The sequence below is a fragment of the Mirounga angustirostris genome, unplaced genomic scaffold (genome assembly GCF_029215605.1).
Source record: "Mirounga angustirostris isolate CCGP_5_RB_7025 unplaced genomic scaffold, mMirAng1.0.hap1 SCAF_3, whole genome shotgun sequence".
Taxonomy (NCBI): Eukaryota; Metazoa; Chordata; class Mammalia; order Carnivora; family Phocidae; genus Mirounga; species Mirounga angustirostris.
The window spans coordinates 131,014,658-131,037,660 of NW_026991711.1; the positions used below are offsets into that span (position 1 = coordinate 131,014,658).

A 23,003-nucleotide genomic window follows, 5' to 3' on the forward strand; every position below is an offset into this window, starting at 1 on the left:
GCTTGTTTTCCTTCACTGAGCCAGGCTACCTCTTCAAAGATGATAAAACAAACTGCCTCTTCAGGTGGCTGTCCACTTCAGCACTATCCCAGGAATACATACAATGACATCTTCACGAGTTCTGCAAACCCACAAGGAATATCACGGGGAGAAAGCTATTCCTGGCTCTGAAGCCTGCATCTAAATTTTCTTGCAACATGCTAGCACAGGGACTGGGTAGGTTAATTGATTCTCTGTAGTAATAAATTTGGTTAGATAAGAAAGAGATGAGTGAGGGAAGAATCATTCCTAATAGTTGTAAATTATTTGAACTCAAGGACAGTGTATATTTTGACCTTTATTATCACTGAAAGATATGATCAAGCCACGTTTAGTTTCCAGAGAATCATATTTTTATCTTGTTTGTAATTGTAAGACATAGATAATATTTTTGGAGTTTAGAGTTGGAGATTCATATTGATAATTCTCTTAGACTTAAAAAAATAATTTGAGCATCTTGCTTGTTATGGAAGTTTTTCTGCCTCTCTTTGGATATCTGAGCTTTTTATGATTTAATTTCTTTTATGTTTTACATATTGTTTTTAACGGGCACAGTTCAAATGACATGAATTATGTTTAAGAATATATATATAAATAATATGTATATATGCTAAGATAAAATTTACTTACAGATAATATGGGCAGAGGCTCTATGGCCCTTGTACGAATTACATTATTAGCATTTCTATCATTCTTAAAAGACAGTGAGTTCAGGATGTTAGGAGGGCAACACCAAATATAATTTTAGGTTATTGGTTGTTTCTTTTCCTTCCTTTGGTTATTAAGCATGGTGAGAAATAAGGAAAGGAGGTTAGGTAAGAATTTCATAACTATAAGCTTCATGTGAGCAGGAACCAAGTTTTCTCTTAAGTAGACAACTAACACAGTGCTAGGCACAAAATAAGTGATAAATACATATTTGTTGACAAAATTAATTATAGAATGAATGAAAGAATAGATTTTGTGATAGGATTTGGACAAGGAAAATTTTGTTACTATGGTTGTATTTTTAAGAGCTTACAATCTAAGATTTCTTATATCTTAGATACACATACCCCACACACAATACCTGCAGATTTACATATACAGTAAAAATGTTAAAAGGCTGAAAATGAAATTCAAAATGCTCTGAACTATGGCATAAAGAAAAATCTTGCAATACTACAAGATGCTACTGTATTGTTCAAGTGTGCACTGAATTAAAAGTAGTCTCTTAAAGGAATAAAAAGGAAAAAGAGAATGTGTAAATGAACAAAACTATAGAGGACTGACTACTTCTTATTTGAGCATTAATAAAGAAGGAAGGGGGAAACAAAGATTATATTACATAAGTTTAGAGTAAATTTGTTCTAGTCATAGTGTTTTTATAAAGAGATTCAAAACATTTTTTTTGTTTTTGTGTTAAAAGATAAAAGATAAAATAATGTTTATAAAACAAAACATTTAAATGTCTCCCCTGAAATTTGCCCTCCCCCTTACCTCAAGCATATCTATCTGTTGGGTGAGAATTGAGCAACTCTTATCAAAATAAAGTAGTAGGGAAGAGAAAGAAGATTTAAGACTTATTTAAGTAGTTATTTTTCAAGTATTTTTAAAGTACAAGTAATAATTTGATTAGTAATCAAGGAATTTAACATACGTGAAGATTCTATTTTAATATTGTCAAATTATATCTTAACACATTTAATTTGGGAATATGTAAACATGTTGAGTAACATACATATTTATCATCAATTTTTTATTTTTAAAAAGCTACTGCATTTTATATTGTTTTCTATTTCTTTTCTTTTTGTGTTTCTATCCCTCAACCAGAGACCACAATTCACTTGGTGGCAACTACTTAAATTGCAGGTAAAAACACTTGGAGGGTTTGCATGACTGAAACTTCTAAATAATGTTTAATTAACAAAATTCTATAAATGTAGGAGTTATAATTTTCTAGAGTTTAAAGAAAGTGAAACAAACATTTTTGAATATTTATAGAGTGCTAGCTAATATTACTTAAGTTACAATAACTGTATAAAGCATATATTATTGTTATGTTCATTCTCCTATTAGAGATTGTCAGGCTTAAAGACGCTGAGTAATATGCACAAAGCCATTTAATTAGTAAATGATAGAACTGGAATTTGAACCTATGTTTTCTTGGATCTGAACTCTGTTATTTTCTACAACTTAACACTGCATATAACTATTTTAAAAACCACTTAAATACTTGCTTTTGTATATGATAATGTTTTAAGGTTTCCACTTAAGGCTGAATCATTGTTGGAATTTTGTTGGGCAGATAAGATAAAGTTAAATCTAAAAAATGCAAAATACCTTCTTTTTACACCAATATTGAGTTTTAGTGTGAAATTACAATGCTATAATGAAATGAGTTGGAAGTACAGGGGAAAAGATCTACAGCCTTACAGATTCTCTCCTTGCATTTTTTCCCCTTGTATTTACTCTAGTGTTATTATCATGATGTCCCATACGTGGATGACTGTTGAGGGGAATAAAGTTTAAAAGATTCAGTAAGCCAAGCAATATAATGACCAATCAATTGGAAATGGAGGCTCGTGTAACTCCATTTTACCCTGAAATCCCTCTGTCTATTGACTTCAAGTTTCTGATCAGTAGGAAAGAGAAAAATAAGAAACAGAGTGGAGTTCAAAAACAAAGAAACAGAAGTACAATTATATAACTGCCTCAGCATTTTTGTTTCTTTGTGAAGTGTGTGTGTTATTTATGCCAATAGCCATCAACAATGGCCCTTCCTTTTGGGAACAGAAACTTATATTTCATTTGGGAAATCACCCTTATCTCATTATTAGTTGTATGATTGGAATGATACCAACTCCAGCTCCAGGACAGGGTTCTGAGTAGCTTAACATAATAATATATTAATATATTCTACACTCTGCACAATAAATAATAAATGTATTCCACACCTTGAGCAATAGAGATTGGTTTACAAATAGACATGTGACTCAGAGCTAATAAGATAAGAGGAGAAATTTGCTGTGACTTCTAGGAAAGAAACAAGAATTTCTCTTTTATTAGACTTGACATGATATGAACACATGAAGCTTTACACTGCAGCAGCCATCTTGATAAAACAGAGGCCACTAGGGGCGCCTGGGTGGCTCAGTCGTTAAGCGTCTGCCTTCGGCTCAGGTCATGATCTCAGGGTCCTGGGATGGAGCCCCACAAAGGGCTCCCTGCTCTGTGGGAAGCCTGCTTCTCTCTCCCCCACTCCCCCTACTTGTGTTCCCTCTCTGGCTGTCTCTCTCTGTCAAATAAATAAAATCTTAAAAAAAAAAAAACAACACACAAAAAAAACCAGAGGCCACTAGCCAGCAAGGGGCATACAGAAGACAAATCTGAGATATGCAAAGATCTGTCTCTAATGACCTTGTTTGAACATATGTGTCATACCACAACTGAAGTGAAATCTATCTCTGACATTTTGAGTTATGCATGCTGATACATATGTTGATTTTTGTTTCAGCCAGTAAGAATAGGGTTATGTCAGTGGGATCTGAAAGTGTACTGATAGCTACAGAGACAGAGGGCATTGAAATATTTATACATGTTGGACCCTGTTCTAGGCTTGGATGATATAGAGAATGGTCTTGATCCTTTCCTTTGTGGAGCTTGGTTTAATAAGGAAGGTTGAGATAAGTACATCAATAATTAAACATAATGTCAGCAGTGCTAAGTGGACAGGGTTATAACCAAGGTGAAACAGAAGCCACGAGGAAGGTCACCAATAGATACAATGGAGTCTAACCTGTGATTTTTTTTTTCAGTCTTTTGGAAACTGTATTTTATCTCTATGACTTTATGAATAAAAACCAAATGTTGAATCCTCTTTTTTCCTGTAAGAGCAGATTTCTTTTATAAGCCATTCCCTTTTCTTGGAAGTGAAAGCTACTTACTCAATCCATGTAACACCAGTTCAATTACTGGGAATTTAAAAGTGATAGCTTCCTCTCTTAGTTAATGCACAATAGTTGTATAAACCAATGATTTTCAAACTTTGCTGCACAATTTAATCAAATGAAAACTTTTAAAAAATCCTGATGACCACACTATGTCCACAAAACAATAAAATCAGAATCTCTGGGAATGGATCCAGGGCATTACTATAGTTTTATTAATTCCCCAGGTTATTCCAATGTGCAGCCAAGTTTGACAACCAGTGTTACATTTAAGTGCTTCTTAAAATTTTAATGTGCATACAAATAACCTGGGGTTATTGTTAAAATGTGGTTTCTACTTCTGTAGGTCTGGGATGGGGTCTAAGGGTCTGCATCGTTAACTATTTCCCACATGATGTCAATGCTATTTGAGTAGCAAGGTTATAAAACAGTGTTATCCAACAGAAATATGATGCATGTCACATATGCAACTTTCTAGTAGCCACATTAAGAGCATAAATAAAAACAGGTGAAATTAATTTTACTAACATATTTTATTTAACTAAATATATCAAAAATGTCATCATTTTAAAATTCATTCAATATAAAGATTACTAATAAAATAATTTACACTCTTTTAGACTTCAAATCCAGTGGGTATTTCCACTGGTAGCACATCTCAAATTGAACCACTCATATTTCAAGTGACCGACAGCCACATGGGGCTAGAGGCCACCATGTTGGACAACACAGTTAATAGACCCCTGGATCCCATAAAACCATATCATGAAAATACCAGACTACATTGCATCAGTTTTTCAAGGAAAATTTAAAAGCATGGATTACTTACCAATAAGTTTCCAATTAAAATGACCATCATGTAAAAAGGAATACAACCAAACTGGCCTGCTACCTTAAAGCAATCCCACAAAGTCTCTATCCACTCTCCACAGAGAATCCGGAACACATTCAGGTAGGAGTGGAAGAAGTCATGCATGTGCCAGCGTGGGAGTCGACAGTCTTTGTCTATGTTGCAGACACATACTTCATAACTCATACCAAACAGCGTCAGGCCAACAACAGCAGAAAAGAATGTGAACATGAACAACAGCAGGACCAAGTCTTTCAGGGCCACCAAGGAGTTATTAAGAATCTGCATCAGAATCTTAAATGTCAGCCAGTATTTTGCCAACTTGAAAATTCTCAACTAATACAGCAATGCCAGAAACAACAAAAATAAGAAACAAACAACAAAAAACCTGGTCACTATTTATTATGATGTACATTTAAAATTTTTATCAGCATTATACACATACACATACAGTCTTTAGTGTAATACTCAGTTTTAAGTATTATTAATACTAACCACTGAAAATTAATTTTTATACAATTCTTAATACATCATACATATTCTGTATTTTTTACACTAGATCCCATACATATCTTCTTCTGTTGATCTGTCAATTTCCATTCAATATTATATGATTATAACTACTCTAGTTTTATGTTTTAATATCTGGTAGGGCAACTATCCATTCTTCATTTTGCTTTTCACAACACATAGGAAATTCTCCCACATTCTGACATATAGATGATATTGAAAAGAGTCTGTTAGGTCCCATTAAATTCCGTTGAAGTTTCTATTATGTATTTTCCTTTAAAGTAACATATCAGAAACCAAACTCAGCAGTCTAGGTTTAGTCTGAATATTTCTCTTCTTTTCACTAGATTTTTTATTTCTAATGATACAGGATAGGATTACCTTAAACTTTTGTCACCATATTACAGTGAACTTAATCATCTAAAACTGAAACATCATTTTTATATATGTTATACCTTCCCCAACTTTTCTAGTATATGTTGGCTTTCTGGACTCAAGAGTAGGGCTTCACTTTTATCCATGTAAAACTGAATCATTTCTATTCAGTCCATATTAGCCTTTCAGATACTTTGATACTATCTTTTATCATATTTTTTTTGTTTCATCCATAAATATGATAGGTACATCTCATATATGTTTATCTTACTGATTAGATAGGTCTACGGGTGAGGACGTAAGACAGTGTTCTGAAGAATTATTTGGATGAGATCAAATCTACTTAATTGTATTGACTCCTGCTACATTCCTTCACTTCTTACCAGAATATATTACTTATCAAGTACGTAACATTTCCATACATACTCTTCTAATAACATTATTTCCTTGGCTAGTTTTCTAACTCTTACTACCACCCTACATTACAGACATATACTCATTCTTAATAATTTTCATAATAACATTTCCCTGGTCTGACTGGTCTTTTATAAAGTTTTCTAACTCTACAGTTAGAAATACCCGATTCCAGTTCCTTAGTCATACACTGGCATTCAGCTTCTGGGACTCCACATCATCCTGTTCCAGGGGTACAGCAACCCTGGTCCTGCTTTCTAAAACTAGACCTTAAACTTGCTACATATGTGGATTATTTCCCTTGAGGCTTTGGTCAAATGACAGCATTGGAAAATGCTTATTCTTCCTGGCACTTTCTAAGCTCTTTACATAAAAATTAATTCATTTATTACTCCAAATGTCCCAATGGGACAGGTATTACTATTTTTCCCATGTTGTGCCTGAGGAAGCTGAGATAAATTTTCATAAAATAAAATTTAGATCTTGGATTCTACTTACCACCCTGAATGTTCGAAAAAGAGCCATCCCGTGAATATTTGCTAGATAAAGCTCTGCTAAACCATGGAACACAATCAGGCTATCAAAAATGTTCCAACCTACTTGAAAATACCCATATGGATGCATTGCAGTTATTTTCAAAATCGTTTCTGCTGTGAAAATTCCAATAAAAATCTAAACAAAAACAAAACACATAGATGAGAATATGCTTCCAATTACACTATCAGAACCCTCATACACAAAAGCTATAACTTTTCACTGACACATTCTTCACAGTTCCTCTGTCAAGATCTGATTAGTTTTGGAGTCTGTATTAAAAGGATAGACTCAAACATTTTTAATTTAACAGTCTAACATCAAACATTGTATACAAAATCTTCAATTACTAAATAAAAACCATCCTGAAAGACAACAAAAGAATATTTAAAGATGAAAATCTTTTCATTTTGAATGGTTCCTTTTGGGATATGGAATACATGATAAGATATTTAATTTTTTAAACTGCAAAAGAATTTAAAAAGTACATATGTGAACCAGGACAAAAAAAAACAAAAAACAAAAAACAAAGTAAGCCTATGAACACTGTCTCTTGAAAACTATACTGGCAGAAATGACTAAATTGTTGTATTGTTACCAAGTAAATGTATAATTCAAAATGGGTAACACTTTGGCAATTTATACTAATACCCAGCAATAAGCAACAACCACCATAAAAACAAAGAAAATTAAACATTGTATATTTTCTTGAATGTGACTTGTTTTTAAACTCACAGAAATCTGTTTTGCTTTTTGCATTGTATTGATAAAAAAAGGATAAGTTCCCATCTAAGGCAAAGATAGGTGGCTAGAGCAGACAGGGCAGGTATGGTTATAGTCAGGATTCAGAATTCAGGTGTCAGTGAGGAACTTGTATTTGTTATTTCACCTCTGCCCTGCTCTGATCTATGGAGCTATGGTACCAAGAAAGGATATGTTTGGGAAGGGAGAGGAAATAAATAATATTTCCACTTAACCTAACTGTCAAGCAACTGACTAGAATCTCAGACTTAAATGGCAGAATTTTAAACTTTAGCTACAAACCTATTCGATGATAAGAACACCTACAGGGCGCCTGGGTGGCTCAGTTGGTTAAGCGACTGCCTTCGGCTCAGGTCATGATCCTGGAGTCCCGGGATCGAGTCCCGCATCGGGCTCCCTGCTCAGCAGGGAGTCTGCTTCTCCCTCTCCTGCTCCCCCCTCTTGTGCTCTTTCTCTCTCTCAAATAAATAAATAAAATCTTTAAAAAAAAAAAAAAAAAAAAAAAAAAAAAAGAAAAAAAAAAAGAACACCTACAAAGCAGAGCTGGGGGTGGTTGGTTGTGGAAGTATGAACATAATACTTCATCTGATAGGCATATAATGCATTTGTAACATATTGGAGTTATAAAATATAATAACGGGGATTATGATGACTGAAGAAAAGTTGAAATCGCAAATGAAAATGATGTACAAGAGCCTTACCAGGTTTCCAATGCTGAGAATATTGTTGGTTTCTTCACTCATTGGATAACATTCCAAGGCCAAAAAACATATGTTTAGAATTACGCATACAGTAAGGACAAGATCGGTAAATGGGTCCATTATAATCATATGGATAAACTCTTTCAATTTTAACCAACAGGGAGAACAATTCCAGATCAAGAAAGTTTTAGCAAATCTATACCAACACAATGGGCATCTCTTCCTGGATTTTTTAGGTTCTGAAATGAAGGAATAAAAAAGTTAAACATTAGCAAATTGTTTAAGTTCTAACTAATAAAATATTTGACTTTTGCATGCAAAGAGATGTTTAAAACTAGACTTCTGATTTGGAATTAGCAAATAGAAATATTTTGTACTAATAAAAATCAGAGCAAAGCAAATTTCCTCTATTTTGTTCATGCTTTCTGAGTTAGACAAATGAAATAAGACAAACCGTGTATTAGAAGCAAAACATAGGAGTTTCTCTCAAGAAAATAAATATGGAATAAAGCTGAGAGTATTATGATTTGTAATTTCTAGATTTTTATGCTTACAAAATAATACCTTTTAATATTGTCCATGATAATGAGTTACTGGTTATATATAAAAAAGCAGATAGTACAGAAAGGATCTTAATATATTACTGTTATATTATCCAACCTCTACTTTCAGTTATAAGTTAATACTTCTTTGTTGCTTTCAATGTTAAAGAAAATTTCTTAGCACTATTTGGTGAGTGCTAACAATGTCTAAAATACCAATGTCTAAAATATCATATGTATGGACTTGCTCATTTTCATATTCCTTTCTTTCCTTTCCAATGTCTAAAATATCATGTGTATGGAATTGCTTATTTTAATATTCTTATGTTATTCCTTAAATATTAGTTATCATCTAAAATTCTAAAGAAATTGCAGGATTCCTTTAAAAGTGAGTCATAGTGTCTAAATATTTTTTACTTTACCTTCCTCATGTCTGATAGCAGTCAACATATTCAAAGAAGAGATCATAGAAGTTGGTGGTCTTTTCTTCATTTCTATTTGTGTGGTCTTGGTCTAAAAAGAAATTAGATGAGTCTAGTGCTGGCTTCTTCCCTTTGTAGCTACAAGACTGTAACTATAAGAAGGTTTATAACCTTCTTTAAAATGCTGATTCTTACTTCCAGAAACCGTTTTGGGTTTCATCTTTTGCTACTCTTTACACTATAGGCAGTATTAAACTGATACAGGATCATTTGTGTAATGAATGTTTATAACTTGCAACTCAACAAAATCATTTCATACTATGAGGTCAACTATAAAAGGAGGAAATCAGAAAATACTGGTTTTATTACTCATATTTGACAAACCATTCAATGTATACTTTAGGATTATTGCAAAATATCCAGCTGGCAATCATGCTACTGAATAATAGTATTTCTCAAACACCTTAAATTTTTCCTTGAGGGTATTTTATAACTTCGAAAAAAACTCTCTTGATAAAATCAAAATTATTTGGTTTTGTGATAATGAAATAATCTCGAATAGTATGAGGTAAAAGAATGGATTTAAAAGAGTTGTTTTGGCTAGAACATGTAAGATAATTCCATAAAGGAATCAACTCTTTCTGTCATGTCTCTTGAGTAATGGTTTTAAGATATTCTGTTTTGCCGATACGGTTACACAGAGTTCCAAAGAAGTCCTGCATTAGAAACACATTCTTAGGGTTTGATGTAGATATTACAACATCTATACCATCATAGTTACACAAATAGAGCTCAGATGTTTCTAGTGACCAAGTATAAAACTTATATTTGAATTTAAACTCTAAGAAACTGACAATAGTGGGACACCTGGGTGGCTCAGTCAGTTAAGTGTCCAACTCTTGATTTTGGCTCAAGTCATGATCTCAGGGTCATTAGATCGAGCCCTGTACTGGGCTCTGCACTGGGTGTGGAGCCTGCTTAAGATTCTCTCTCTCCCTCTCCCTCTGCCCCTCCCCTCTCCACATGTGTGTATGTGTGAGTGTGTGTGCACATGCAAAAGAAAAAAAACTGACAATGGGTAGATAATATTACACCACAGGGTTCCCAACAGATTTTTCATTTGGCATACAAGAGAATGATATTTGTATGTTTGTTAACTTGGTAAATAGGTGTGGCTAAATAAGTGAAATAAATAGTAAATAGATTTGAATAGGCAAGGCTGCTCTGGAACAGAGGTAAATGGCATGGGGGTGCTGCTTCACCAACACTGAAGGGATTAGTGATCGAGGCTCAAGATAACAGATACCCAGCACACCCTGGTTGGCAGGTTCTGTTGTGGTCTTTCTGAAGTGGCATAATAGATATCAAGGAATCATCATATTTATCTCATTCAGTATCAGTCAAGTTCCCTCTAATTTCATAAATACTAGAGTCAGAGGAGGTAAAAAACCAACTCTATTCTATACTGATTCCATCATGAAAATGACAGATTCTTCAGGTCTACAGATCTCTGTTCTCTCATTATTATTTTTTTTATTGAAAAAGTAAGCTAAAAACTCAGGATGTGAGGCTAATTTATTTACCTTAACTAAACTTACTCCAGAAAATATTTTTTAACTGACTTACAAGGTTACATAAGATACAAGTTATAATTTATACAATTTCAAATTTCCATGAGTCAAAAACCAACAGAAGCATAATTGTTCTGTTATTAAGGTCTAACAGGGATTTCCCAGGTGTTTCTTCATAAAGATGATACTTGGTGATATACTGAATAATACCCTCTACTAGTCCTAATATAAAGGAATTGCCTCTCCTAGAGATGTTTCTAATAATGACAATGTCTGATGGAATCACCCCAAGAAGCAATTTAGTAAAGATGATCATCTGTGTGGAGTGGGTAGAGTGAGGAGAGTAACAATGTTATTGTTGATGTAGTCACATTTAATTCTCTACTTACTTGGCTTGAACTGTGGATATATTTTAGAATATAAAATGAATAAACTCCATATCAGTCTAGTAATATAGTTACCTAAACAGAGTTCTTAAAAATATTGAATGAATGCCCACAAGTTGGCCAACTACTAAGGAAAGGACCATTTTATAATGCAAATTAAGAAGACAGTGACTCAGTAATCTCCTGTTTGGAAATTTAAGAGCTAATAGGGCATATCCAAAGTTAAAATTAGACTGAAAAAGGACCTGGGATTCTTGTTCTCACAACTGGTTTAAATTTTCTCTAGAGAGGAGATACAAATAAGAAAGAATCCAGTCGTATTTCTAGCATTTAGCAATGAATACCTGAAGTATTCATCTTGGACTCAGATTTGTTCTCTCTACTGCAGCTACACTGGCCTTTTTAATCCTGACTTACTCTGTTCCGTCCCCCTGCTTGGCATGGACTCATTCTTTAGATCTCAGTTCAAGCGTCAGTTTCTCAGAAAACCCTTTTATTACTCAGGGAAATCCTTTATTATAGGCTCTCAAAACATCATGTTTCTTACTTTTATAGCACTTGCCATGGTTTCATTTATTTTTTTTAGTAGAGAATAATACAGTGAATCACCAGGTACCCAATATCCAGGCTTAAAAATTAGTAACATTATACCCTTCATTTCTCATGTATTATTCACCCTACTTTATTTAAAATATTTCAGGAAAAATATTTCAGATATCATATAATTCTCAGAATAAACTTTGTAAGACACATAATCACAACATTAGGATCACAATCAGAAAATTAGTAATTCCTTAATATTATCCAATACTCAGACCATGCTCCATTTTCTTTCATTGCTCAGAAACTTTCTATTATATTTTATTTGTTCCAATCAAATAAAAAAAAGATCCCCATATTGTATTTTGTTCACAGGTCTACTGATTATCTTGTGACTTTATTTCTTCTATATGATTTATTTGTTGATGATAATGGATCACTTATAACTGTAGAATTTTTCACATTCTTGATTTGGCAGATTGTGTCCTTTTAGCGTAAATTAATGTGTTCTTCTCTTTCTTATAGTCTCTAGAAAAAGACAGATCTAGAGGCTTACTAGACTTAGCTCAGATTATGGCAAGAATACATTGTATGTGGTGTTTTATGTCTCCTGTTTCATAACATCAGGAAACACACAATGTCTGGTAGTCTGAGAGGTAAAATTTTGTGTTTATGATAATTTTATGGTCTATCTCTACATTAGGCCATTAGCTTCATGAAGATAGATACTATATTTGTATTTATTAACATTTTAAAATCTCCAATGCTTAGTAAAGTGCCTAGCATAGAGTAGATTGTCAATAATGTCTTATTTAATTAGGTAGATGAGCTATAAGGATGCCATTTTAGATGGGCCAATATTTTAAAAAATACTTATATTCCTACAGTTGTATATCTGATTCTCGAGGTTTGGAAAGCGACTGGCAATTTTTAAGAAAGTTTCATCTGCCACCTGTGTATTTGATGTAATAAAATAGTGAAAAATGAAGTAAAGTGTTGAGAAATCAGATACCAATAAATACAAGTCAAACTTTGCAACTGGAACTCCTCAATTAAGATAAAATTTGAGGATTCATGAAGATGCTTATCATATGTGTGGAACATACTCGACACTCAATAAATATTATATACTATTATTACTATTATCATTATTATTATTTTAATTGCCCCTAAAAGGGGGATATAGTCAAAGACTTAAGAGTTTTATGTTGATGGAGTATTCTCCATTATGTACTGCTGTGCCTTCTTGTGTTTCCTATGATTAGCCATTTACATTTTTTTTCAGTTGCTCAGTATACTCTAAGCACTGCCAAGTGTTTTACAATAATTTATTTCATTTGGGGCGCCTGGGTGGCTCAGTCGTTAAGCGTCTGCCTTCGGCTCAGGTCATGATCCCAGGGTCCTGGGATCGAGACCCACATCGGGCTCCCTGCTCCGTGGGAAGGCTGCTTCTCCCTCTCCCACTCCCCCTGCTTGTGTTCCCTCTCTAACTGTGTCTCTCTCTGTCAAATAAATAAATAAAAAATCTTTAAAAAAAAAAAAGAATTTATTTCATTTGAATCTCACATCAACCTCTGAGACAGATTCTACAATTATATACATCTTGCAGATAAAGAAGATGAAGTTCAGAAAGGTTAACAGACTTGGCAAATATCATACATCTATTAAGTGGCTAAAATAGACTGAAATCTATTTTTATCTGACTGCAAAACTGTGCTTTTAGCCAATATGATCTACTGCTTTGCTACAATGTGAGAATATGAAGCATCTAAGTAATCTCTCAGTAATTCCAGCATCAAAATTAGAACCTGATTAGTCTTAAATCAGATAAGTCACCTCAAGGGTCCTCAATATGTGCCATTTTAAATTCTTCTCTTTCCAGTATTTTCTTAAGTATAAATAAAAAAGGAAAAGAAAGTAAATCTTGTGAAAATGACCTTCACTCTTACTTCCCCAAAAAAGTTTTTCATGACAAAATGTTCTAGTGCTCTTCCATGAAAAAAAATCCTTTACAATTGAAAGATTTTAATTAAAACCAGAAAGTCTTCATGTGATCCAAATGAATGGAGATATTAAGAAATTGGGAAATAATTCAAGTTCTTCCTAAGCAGAGTTAATAGGGCATCTCATCTTGGGATAAGAGAAGTATTGTGCTCTCGGATACATTTGTGTGTAGCCCTTGACATTTGAAATACCACTTCAAAATAAATTACACATTCAACATATCATTCAGACCATAATCATTCAATCAGAAGGACCCCACACTCATTTCTAGAGACAGAAATCTTTTGTAATTTTTTCTGTGACTTCCTCATGGGTGGTATAATGGCTGTACTCAATAGCCTTTTTTAATACATGTTTTCTTCATACTGTCTATAATTGCTTCTTGTTTCAGTGGTATGCATGTTATGAACCATGCAGACACAGCATCTATCAATAGATACTAGATAATTGGTGTGATCCTACATTATGTTGTTCAGTTCCCACGTTTTTAGTAGAATTACTTTTCTAGAGCTTCTTCATTGATGATGACAATAAAGAGTTTTATATGTAGGAAAGTTAACATTTTCCCCCTTTTGACCCAGAAGTTACCTTTGATATTAATGAACGTCTTAGCCAGCCTTACTATGCATTCGACTTAATGCCTGAGTGTATCTTGGCTCTTTACTTTTCCCCATCTCTTTTTATCCTCTTCCATATGACAGGGTCTCAGTATAGCTTCTTTCTATCCTTTGTCTGTTCCTTTAGTCTGTGATTTTACCATCGAGTTTGCTTCTTTTTTCCAGTGTAAACAATCTTTATGAGCAGGTGTTGAGAGTGCAAAATGTAACAAATCTAGAGTGGAATGGAAAAGGAGGCAGGGCATGGCTCCCTCTCCCAAGTGAAGTCCTGTAACTAGGCCACTCCAGTCAAGGAACACTCAACTTGACTGTGGCCACTTTGGGCCCAGCACCCTCCAAAGACCAAGCTCCTAGGCAAGAGGGTTCTTTACAACACAGGGGAAGGGACCAACACCTGGAACAGGCAGGGGCTGTAACCTACCCTGGGCCACTTGGCTCCTGCCTACCATACACCTCTACAGCTCCAGGTAGGGGTATTAGGAGACTGGGCTAAACCTATTCCTCCCCCAGGTGAGAAAGAAGTATGAGATTGCCAGGTCCTACTGAATATAAGAAAGCTACTTCTGGTTGCTCTCCTGGGTCCTCTTCTTTAATACACTTATGGCACAACTTTGATTTTTTAAAGATAATTTCTACAACTTCTTTAATGTTACTTCTGTCAATATTTTTAGATTCATAGATTGAATCTTTCGTTATGAAGCTAAAATCTGAAAATAAACTCAAAAAACAACACTAAAATAATTGAAAATTAGAGTAAAACTTTACTAAGTTTTACTAATCATGGATTTAATTATTCCATGGATAAATAATTCCTTATATCAAGATACATAGTGCATTTCTTCTCGGAAGAGCTAGAAAGACAGTAAGTGTATTTGTTTGCTCTTTTTACAACTTTAGTACTATACTTTAAATCCATCTTTTCAGTACTTCATGATTTCTAAATTATGGAAGGCATTATCACTTTTGAGTTGAATACTGAAATTTTTCAGTTAATTCTGATGTACTATCTGAAGCAAGTTGAATTAATAAACTAAACCTGCATTAAGAGAAGTCAAGTTTGAAAACTAATATATCCATCATTTATCAGCAGTAGTAATACACGCTTTGGAACAAAAACTGTCTTAAAGAAATATTTAAAGATGTTGATCACTCTTAACACAGTGCACCGAGGAAATAATGTTGAATAGCAAAAGTGAGCCCACTTATCAAGATCCCCGTTGAGGGCACCTGGGTGGCTCAGTCGTTTAGCGTCTGCCTTCAGCTCAGGTCATGATCCCAGGGTCCTGGGGTCGAGTCCCACATTGGGCTCCCTGCTCGGCAAAAAGCCTGCTTCTCCCTCTCCCATTCCCCCTGCTTGTGTTCCTGCTCTCGCTCTCTCTCTCTCTCTCTCTGTCAAATAAATAACATCTTTAAAAACAAAAACAAAAACAATGATAAAACAAAAGATCCCCGTTGATCTTCTTACCATGTACGACACACAGATACTGAGCACCAAGTAGAAAGCAATACACTCCGAAGAGAGAAAATAACTCAAATTCTGTGATTCTGTGAAGTACTAAGAAAAATTTATACCTCGGCTGCTTCGTCTCCTTCTTGAAGTGCTTTCAAAGTCTGCTGAAATTTTAGCTCAATCTTCTTAGCTTTTTCAGCAGCTTTCTGCTTTTCTTCTTCATAGGACATAGCAAGTATGCCCAAGAACAAACTTGCTATGTAAAAAGCAAACCAAAAGCTTATCACAACAAAAAATATCATGTAGACCTTCCCAGAAGCATAAAGGATCTAAGGAGAGTTGGAAAACAAGACAAAAGAGGAAAATATTATTTGTCTTCCTGTAATCTCCTATTTTAAATGAAAAAAATGAACTTTTATTATTAAAATAATTTAGTTGTAAGTGGAATGTAATCACAGGACAGTTTTACTGGCTCTACCTGGAGAAATAAGAGAAAAGCTCTTCAATTTTAGATATATATGTAAGATATAAAAATGCATGATACAAAACCAAAGAAAGAATTCAGTTGAGGGGGGAAAAATGGCAGAGGAGGAGGGGGGAAAGATGGCGGAGGAGTAGGGGACCCTATTTCAACTGGTCCCCGGAATTGAGCTGGATATCTACTAGACCACTCTGAGCACCCACGAAACCAGCCTGAGATGTAAGAAGATCTGGATCTCTACAAACAGAATATCGCAGGTGGTTGGTTGTGAGGTACGAAGCAGAGAGCCGAGATTCTGCGGGCAGATATCGGAGGATAAACGGCAGCGGGAGGGCGCCTGGCCGTGGGATCAGATCCTACACCGCCGGTGAGTGACAGCCTCGCGCGCTGCGGACGGGCACAGACTCGCAGACCAGTAGCGGCAGGGAAAGGACTTTAGGGCAGCCCCCGGGGTGGAGGACCAGACTGGCGGGGTTGCACGCACGCGAACCGCAGCCGCCCGGACAGAAACCCGGAGCGAAGGTTGCACACACGCAAACTGCAGCCTCTGAGACAGAAACCCGGTGCGCTGGGGTCCCGCCGGTGAACTGCAACCTCCGGGGTGGAAACCCCGAGCGGCGGAGTCCTGCGCACGCGAACTGCAGTCCCCGGGACAGGACCCCTAGTGGTGGAGAGCTGGTGGTTTTAGAAGCACAAAGGACAGAGACGTGCCCCGACCTGGAGGCAGGACTGGGGGTGCTGCGGAGGGGCGCACAACCCAGGACGCTGCAGTTTATAGCAGCACGGACAGAAACGGAGACGGTGTGGCCTGGAGGGCTCACTGAAGAACAGACTGAGGTCTCTCTGCTCTGAGGCAGAGGGTTGGAAACGGTCTCTTCTGCTCTGACTCACGGAAGAGACTCGGAAAGCCGCCAGGGAAAGACGCCAGAGAACAAAAACCCTAAAGACTGATTCCCACTGAGCCCATCCCCCGCCACGGGGGCGCAGGGCAACTCCGCCCAAACAGGGTTGCCTGAGTAACAGCGCGGCAGGCCCCTCCCGCAGAAGACAGGCTGGGAAAACAAGAGGCCAGCAACCCTAAGGTCCCAAGAAAACAGGTGCATCTTGCTTGGGTTCTGGCCAATAATTTGGACTCTATACATTCCCTCAAACACCCATCAACAGAATGACTAGGAGGAGGAGCCCCCAAAACAGAAAAGACTCAGAGATTATGACTTATGCTGCAGATTTACAAATGGATGCAGATATAACCAAGATGTCGGAGATGGAATTCAGGCTAGCAATTGTGAAGACAATGGCTAGAAAGGAGAAATCAATTAATGGCAACATAGAGTCTCTAAGGGCAGAAATAAAAGGGGAATTGGCAGAACTTAAAAATGCTATCAATGAGATCCAATCCAATCTAGATAATCTAACAGCTAGGGTAACTGAGACAGAAGAGAGAATAAGCGATCTGGAAGACAGTATAATAGATAAAAAGGGAAAAGAGGAGGCCAGGGAAAAACAACTCAGAATCCATGAAAATAGAATCAGAGAAATAAGTGACACCATGTCAGAATTCCATGTCCAATGTTCCAATGTCAGAATCATTGGAATCCTGGAGGGAGTGGAGAGAGAGAGAGGGCTAGAAGATGTATTTGAGCAAATTGTAGCTGAGAACTTCCCTAATCTGGGGAATGAAACAAACATTAGAGTCCTAGAGGCAGAGAGGACACCTCCCAAGATCAAGGAAAACAGGCCAACACCCCGGCAGGTAATAGTAAAACTTGCAAATCTTAGAACCAAGAAAACCATCTTAAAGGCAGTTAGGGGGAAGAGATTCCTTACGTACAGAGGGAGGAACATCAGAATAATGTCAGACCTATCCACAGAGACATGGCAAGCCAGAAAGGCCTGGCAAGACATATTCAGGGTACTAAATGAGAAGAACATGCAGCCAAGAATACTTTATCCGGCAAGGCTGTCATTTAGAATGGATGGAGAGATGCAGAGCTCTCACGACCAGCAGAAACTGAAAGAATATGTGACCACTAAGCCGGCCCTGCAAGAAATATTAAGGGGGGTTCTATAAAAGGAGAAAGACCCCAAGAGTGATCTACAACAGAAACTTACAGGGACAATCTATAAAAACAACGTCTTCACGGGCAACATGATGACAATTAATTCATATCTTTCAATAATCACTCTCAACGTGAATGGCCTAAACGCTCCCATAAAGCGGCACAGGGTTGCAGATTGGATAAAAAGACAGGACCCATCCATATGCTGTCTACTAGAGACTCATTTTGAACCTAAAGAGACATCCAGACTGAAAATGAAGGGATGGAGATCTATCTTCCATGCGAGCAGACCTCAAAAGAAAGCTGGGGTAGCAATTCTTATATCAAACAAATTAGATTTTAAACTAAAGTCTGTAATAAGAGACACAGAAGGACACTATATCATTCTTAAAGGGTCTATCCAACAAGAAGATCTAACAATTGTAAATATCTATGCCCCCAACATGGGAGCAGCCATCTACATAAGCCAACTGTTAACCAAAATAAAGAGTCATATTGATAACAATACGTTAATTGTAGGAGACCTCAATACTCCACTCTCAGCAATGGACAGATGATCGAAGCAGAAAATCAACAAGGAAACAAGAGCTTTGAATGACACATTGGACCAGATGGACCTCATAGATATTTACAGAACATTCTACCCTAAAACAACACAATACTCATTCTTCTTGAGCGCACATGGAACTTTCTCCAGAATAGACCATATACTGGATCACAAATCAGGTCTCAACCGATACCAAAAGATTGAGATTATTCCCTGCATATTCTCAGACCACAGTGCTCTAAAACTGGAACTCAATCACAAGAAAAAATTTGGCAGAAATTCAAACACTTGGAAGCTAAAGACCACTCTGCTCAAGAATGTTTGGGTCAACCAAGAAATCAAAGAAGAACTTAATTCATGGAAATCAATGAGAATGAAAACACATCGGTCCAAAACCTATGGGATACTGCAAAGGCGGTCCTAAGGGGGAAATACATAGCCATCCAAGCCTCACTCAAAAAAAGAGAAAAATCCCGAATTCACCAACTAACTCTACACCTTAAAGAACTAGAGAGAAAGCAACAAACAACGCCTAAGCCATGCATTAAAGAGAAATAATTAAAATTAGAGCAGAAATCAATGAATTAGAAACCAGAAACACAGTAGATCAGATCAACGAAACTAGAAGTTGGTTCTTTGAAAGAATTAATAAGATCGATAAACCACTGGCCAGACTTATCCAAAAGAAGAGAGAAAGGACCCAAATTAATAAAATTATGAATGAAAGGGGAGAGATCACATCCAACACCAAGGACATAGAAACAATTATTAGAAATTATTATCAACAACTATATGCCAATAAACTGAGCAATCTGGATGAAATGGAGGCCTTCCTGGAAATGTATAAGCTGCCAAGAGTGAAACAGGAAGAAACTGACAACCTGAATAGGCCAATAACCAGTAACGAGATTGAAGCAGTGATCAAAAACCTCCCCAAAAACAAGAGTCCAGGGCCTGATGGATTCCCTGGGGAATTCTACCAAACATTCAAAGAAGAAATAATACCTATTCTACTGAAGCTGTTTCAAAAAACAGAAACAGAAGGAAAACTTCCAAACTCATTCTATGAAGCCAGCATTACCTTAATCCCCAAACCAGGCAAAGACCCCATCAAAAAGGAGAATTTCAGACCGATATCCCTGATGAATATGGATTCCAAAATCCTCAACAAAATCCTAGCTAATAGGATCCAACAATACATTAAAAGGATCATCCACCACGACCAAGTGGGATTTATCCCCAGGATGCAAGTGTGGTTCAACATTCGCAAATCAATCAATGTGATACAACACATTAATAAGAGGAGGGAGAAGAACCATATGGTCCTCTCAACTGATGCAGGAAAAGCATTTGACAAAATACAACATCCTTTCCTGATTAAAACTCTCCAGAGTATAGGGATAGAGGGAACATTCCTCAAGCTCATAAAATCCATCTATGAAAAACCCACAGCGAATATCATTCTCAATGAGGAAAAGCTGAGAACCTTTCCCTTAAGATCAGGAACACGTCAAGGGTGCCCACTCTCACCACTGTTGTTCAACATAGTACCAGAAGTCCTAGCAACAGCAATCAGACAACAAAAAGAAATAAAATGTATTCAAATTGGCAAAGAAGAAGTCAAACTCTCTCTTTTCGCAGACGACATGATACTTTATGTGGAAGACCCAAAAGACTCCACCCCCAAATTACTTGAACTCATCCAGCAATTCAGTAATGTGGCAGGATACAAAATCAATGCACAGAAATCAGTTGCTTTCTTATACACTAACAACGCAACTGTTGAAAGAGAAATTAGAGAAACGATTCCATTTACAATAGCACCAAAAACCATAAGATACCTAGGAATAAACCTAACCAAAGAGGTAAAGGATCTATACTCTAGGAACTACAGAAAACTCATGAAAGAAATTGAAGAAGACATAAAAAAATGGAAAAATATTCCATGCTCATGGATCGGAAGAATAAACATTGCTAAAATGTCTGTGCTACCCAGAGCAATCTATACCTTCAATGCCATCCCGATCAAAATTCCAATGACATTTTTCAAAGTGCTGGAACAAACAATCCTAAAATATGTATGGAATCAGAAAAGACCCCGAATCGCCAAGGAAATGTTGAAAAAGAAAAACAAAGCTGGGGGCATCACGTTGTCCGATTTCAAGCTGTATTACAAAGCAGTGATCACCAAGACAGCATGGTACTGGCACAAAAACAGACATACACACCAATGGAACAGAATAGAGAACCCAGATATGGACCCTCAACTCTATGGTCAACTAATCTTTGACAAAGCAGGAAAAAACATGCAATGGAAAAAAGACAGTCTCTTCAATAAATGGTGCTGGGAAAATTGGACAACCACATGCAGAAGAATGAAACTCGACCATTCTCTAACACCATTCACAAAGATAAACTCAAAGTGTATGAGAGACCTCAATGTGAGACAGGAATCCATCAAAATCCTAGAGAACATAGGCAGTAACTGTTTGACATCGCCCACAGCAACTTCTTTCAAGATACATCTCCAAAAGCTAGTGAAACAAAAGCAAAAATGAACTTTTGGGACTTCATCAAGATAAAAAGCTTCTGCACAGCAAAGGAAACAGTCAACAAAACAAAGAGGCAACCCACAGAATGGGAGAAGATATTTGCAAAGGACACTACAGATAAAGGGCTGGTATCCAAGATCTATAAAGAACTTTCAAACTCAACACCCAAAAAACAAATAATCAAGTCAAAAAGTGGGCAGAAGAAATGAACAGACACTTCTCTGAAGAAGACATACAAATGGCTAACAAACACATGAAAAAATGTTCATCATCATTAGCCATCAGGGAAATCCAAATCAAAACCACACTGAGATACCACCTTACACCAGTTAGAATGGCAAAAATGGACAGGGAAAGAAACAACAAATGTTGGAGAGGTTGTGGTGAAAGGGGAACCCTCTTACACTGTTGGTGGGAATGCAAGTTGGTACAGCCACTTTGGAAACTAGTGTGGAGGTTCCTCAAAAATTTAAAAATAGAGCTACCCTATGACCCAACAATTGCACTCCTGGGTATTTACCCCCAAAACACAGATACAGTGAAAAGAAGGGCCATATGCACCCCAATGTTCATAGCAGCAATGTCCGCAATAGCCAAACTGTGGAAAGAGCCGGGATGCCCTTCAACAGATGAATGGATAAAGAAGATGTGGTCCATATATACAATGGAATATTACTCAGCCAATAGAAAAGATGAATACCCAACTTTTACATCAACATGGATGGGACTGGAGGAGATTATGCTAAGTGAAATAAGTCAAGCAGAGAAAGTCAATTATCATATGGTTTCACTTATTTGTGGAACATAAGGAATAACATGGAGGACATTAAGAGAAGGAAGGGAAAAATGGGTGGGAGGAATTGGAGGGAGAGATGAACCATGAGAGACTATGGACCTGAGAAACAAACAGGGTTTTAGAGGGGAGGGGGGGAGGGGGGGTTGGTTAGCCCGGTGATGGGTATTAAGGAGGGCACGTACTGCATGGAGCACTGGGTGTTACACGAAAACGATGGATCGTGGATCACTACATCAAAAACTAATGATGTATTGTATGGTGACTAACATAACATAATAAAATTAAAAAAAAATATTTGATCAAACGATTGTTGAATGAATAAAAGATGCACTCTGAAGCTTGGAAAAAAAAAAGAATTCAGTTAGGCATCTGGCTTTTAGGTCTTCACTAACAGAGAAAACATATTGAAAGGAAAACATTGTCATTTCTCAATTAAGAAAGCTGGACAGTCTAAAGTAAAGACTATTTCCTTTAGGGGTGCTTGGGTGGCTCAGTCATTAAGCATCTGCCTTCGGCTCAGGTTTTGGTCCCAGGATCCTGGGATCGAGCCCCACGTTGGGCTCCCTGCTCTGCGGGAAGCCTGCTTCTTCCTCTCCCACTCCCCCTGCTTGTGTTCCCTCTCTTGCTGTGTCTCTCTCTGTCAAATAAATAAAATCTTAAAAAAAAATTAAAAAAGACTATTTCCTTTACAGTAAAATCTTTAAATATATGAAGCTTAGTAAAAGAGAACGAATATTTAGAGATTAGTTTCTTATCATTACTTTATGAAAACATCATAACAAGGCATAAACTTAGGTCTATTCAAAGAGGTTTGAAACAGGAAAATTTTTCCATGTCAGAATACATGCTTTGGTGAAGGATATTTAGACAAATCACATGGGAAAGTCATATAATTCACTTATTGCAGTCATTTATGGATAG

At 36.5% G+C, this 23,003-nt stretch overlaps 1 protein-coding gene across 3 annotated transcripts in view; it reads right to left on the minus strand.

The window, feature by feature from the left end:
* The window catches only part of SCN7A (sodium voltage-gated channel alpha subunit 7), an 86,555-nt gene that overhangs the window by 23,701 nt on the left and 39,851 nt on the right, over positions 1 to 23,003 (minus strand). For all 3 annotated transcript variants that reach the window (XM_064586643.1, XM_064586644.1, XM_054506154.1), the window contains 5 exons: positions 15,769 to 15,975; positions 9,079 to 9,169; positions 8,115 to 8,353; positions 6,616 to 6,789; positions 4,798 to 5,154 (listed from right to left, as the gene is read on the minus strand). In XM_064586643.1, coding sequence (XP_064442713.1) covers positions 4,798 to 5,154; positions 6,616 to 6,789; positions 8,115 to 8,353; positions 9,079 to 9,169; positions 15,769 to 15,975 — 1,068 coding nt within the window. The remainder of the gene's footprint in view (positions 1 to 4,797; positions 5,155 to 6,615; positions 6,790 to 8,114; positions 8,354 to 9,078; positions 9,170 to 15,768; positions 15,976 to 23,003) is intronic.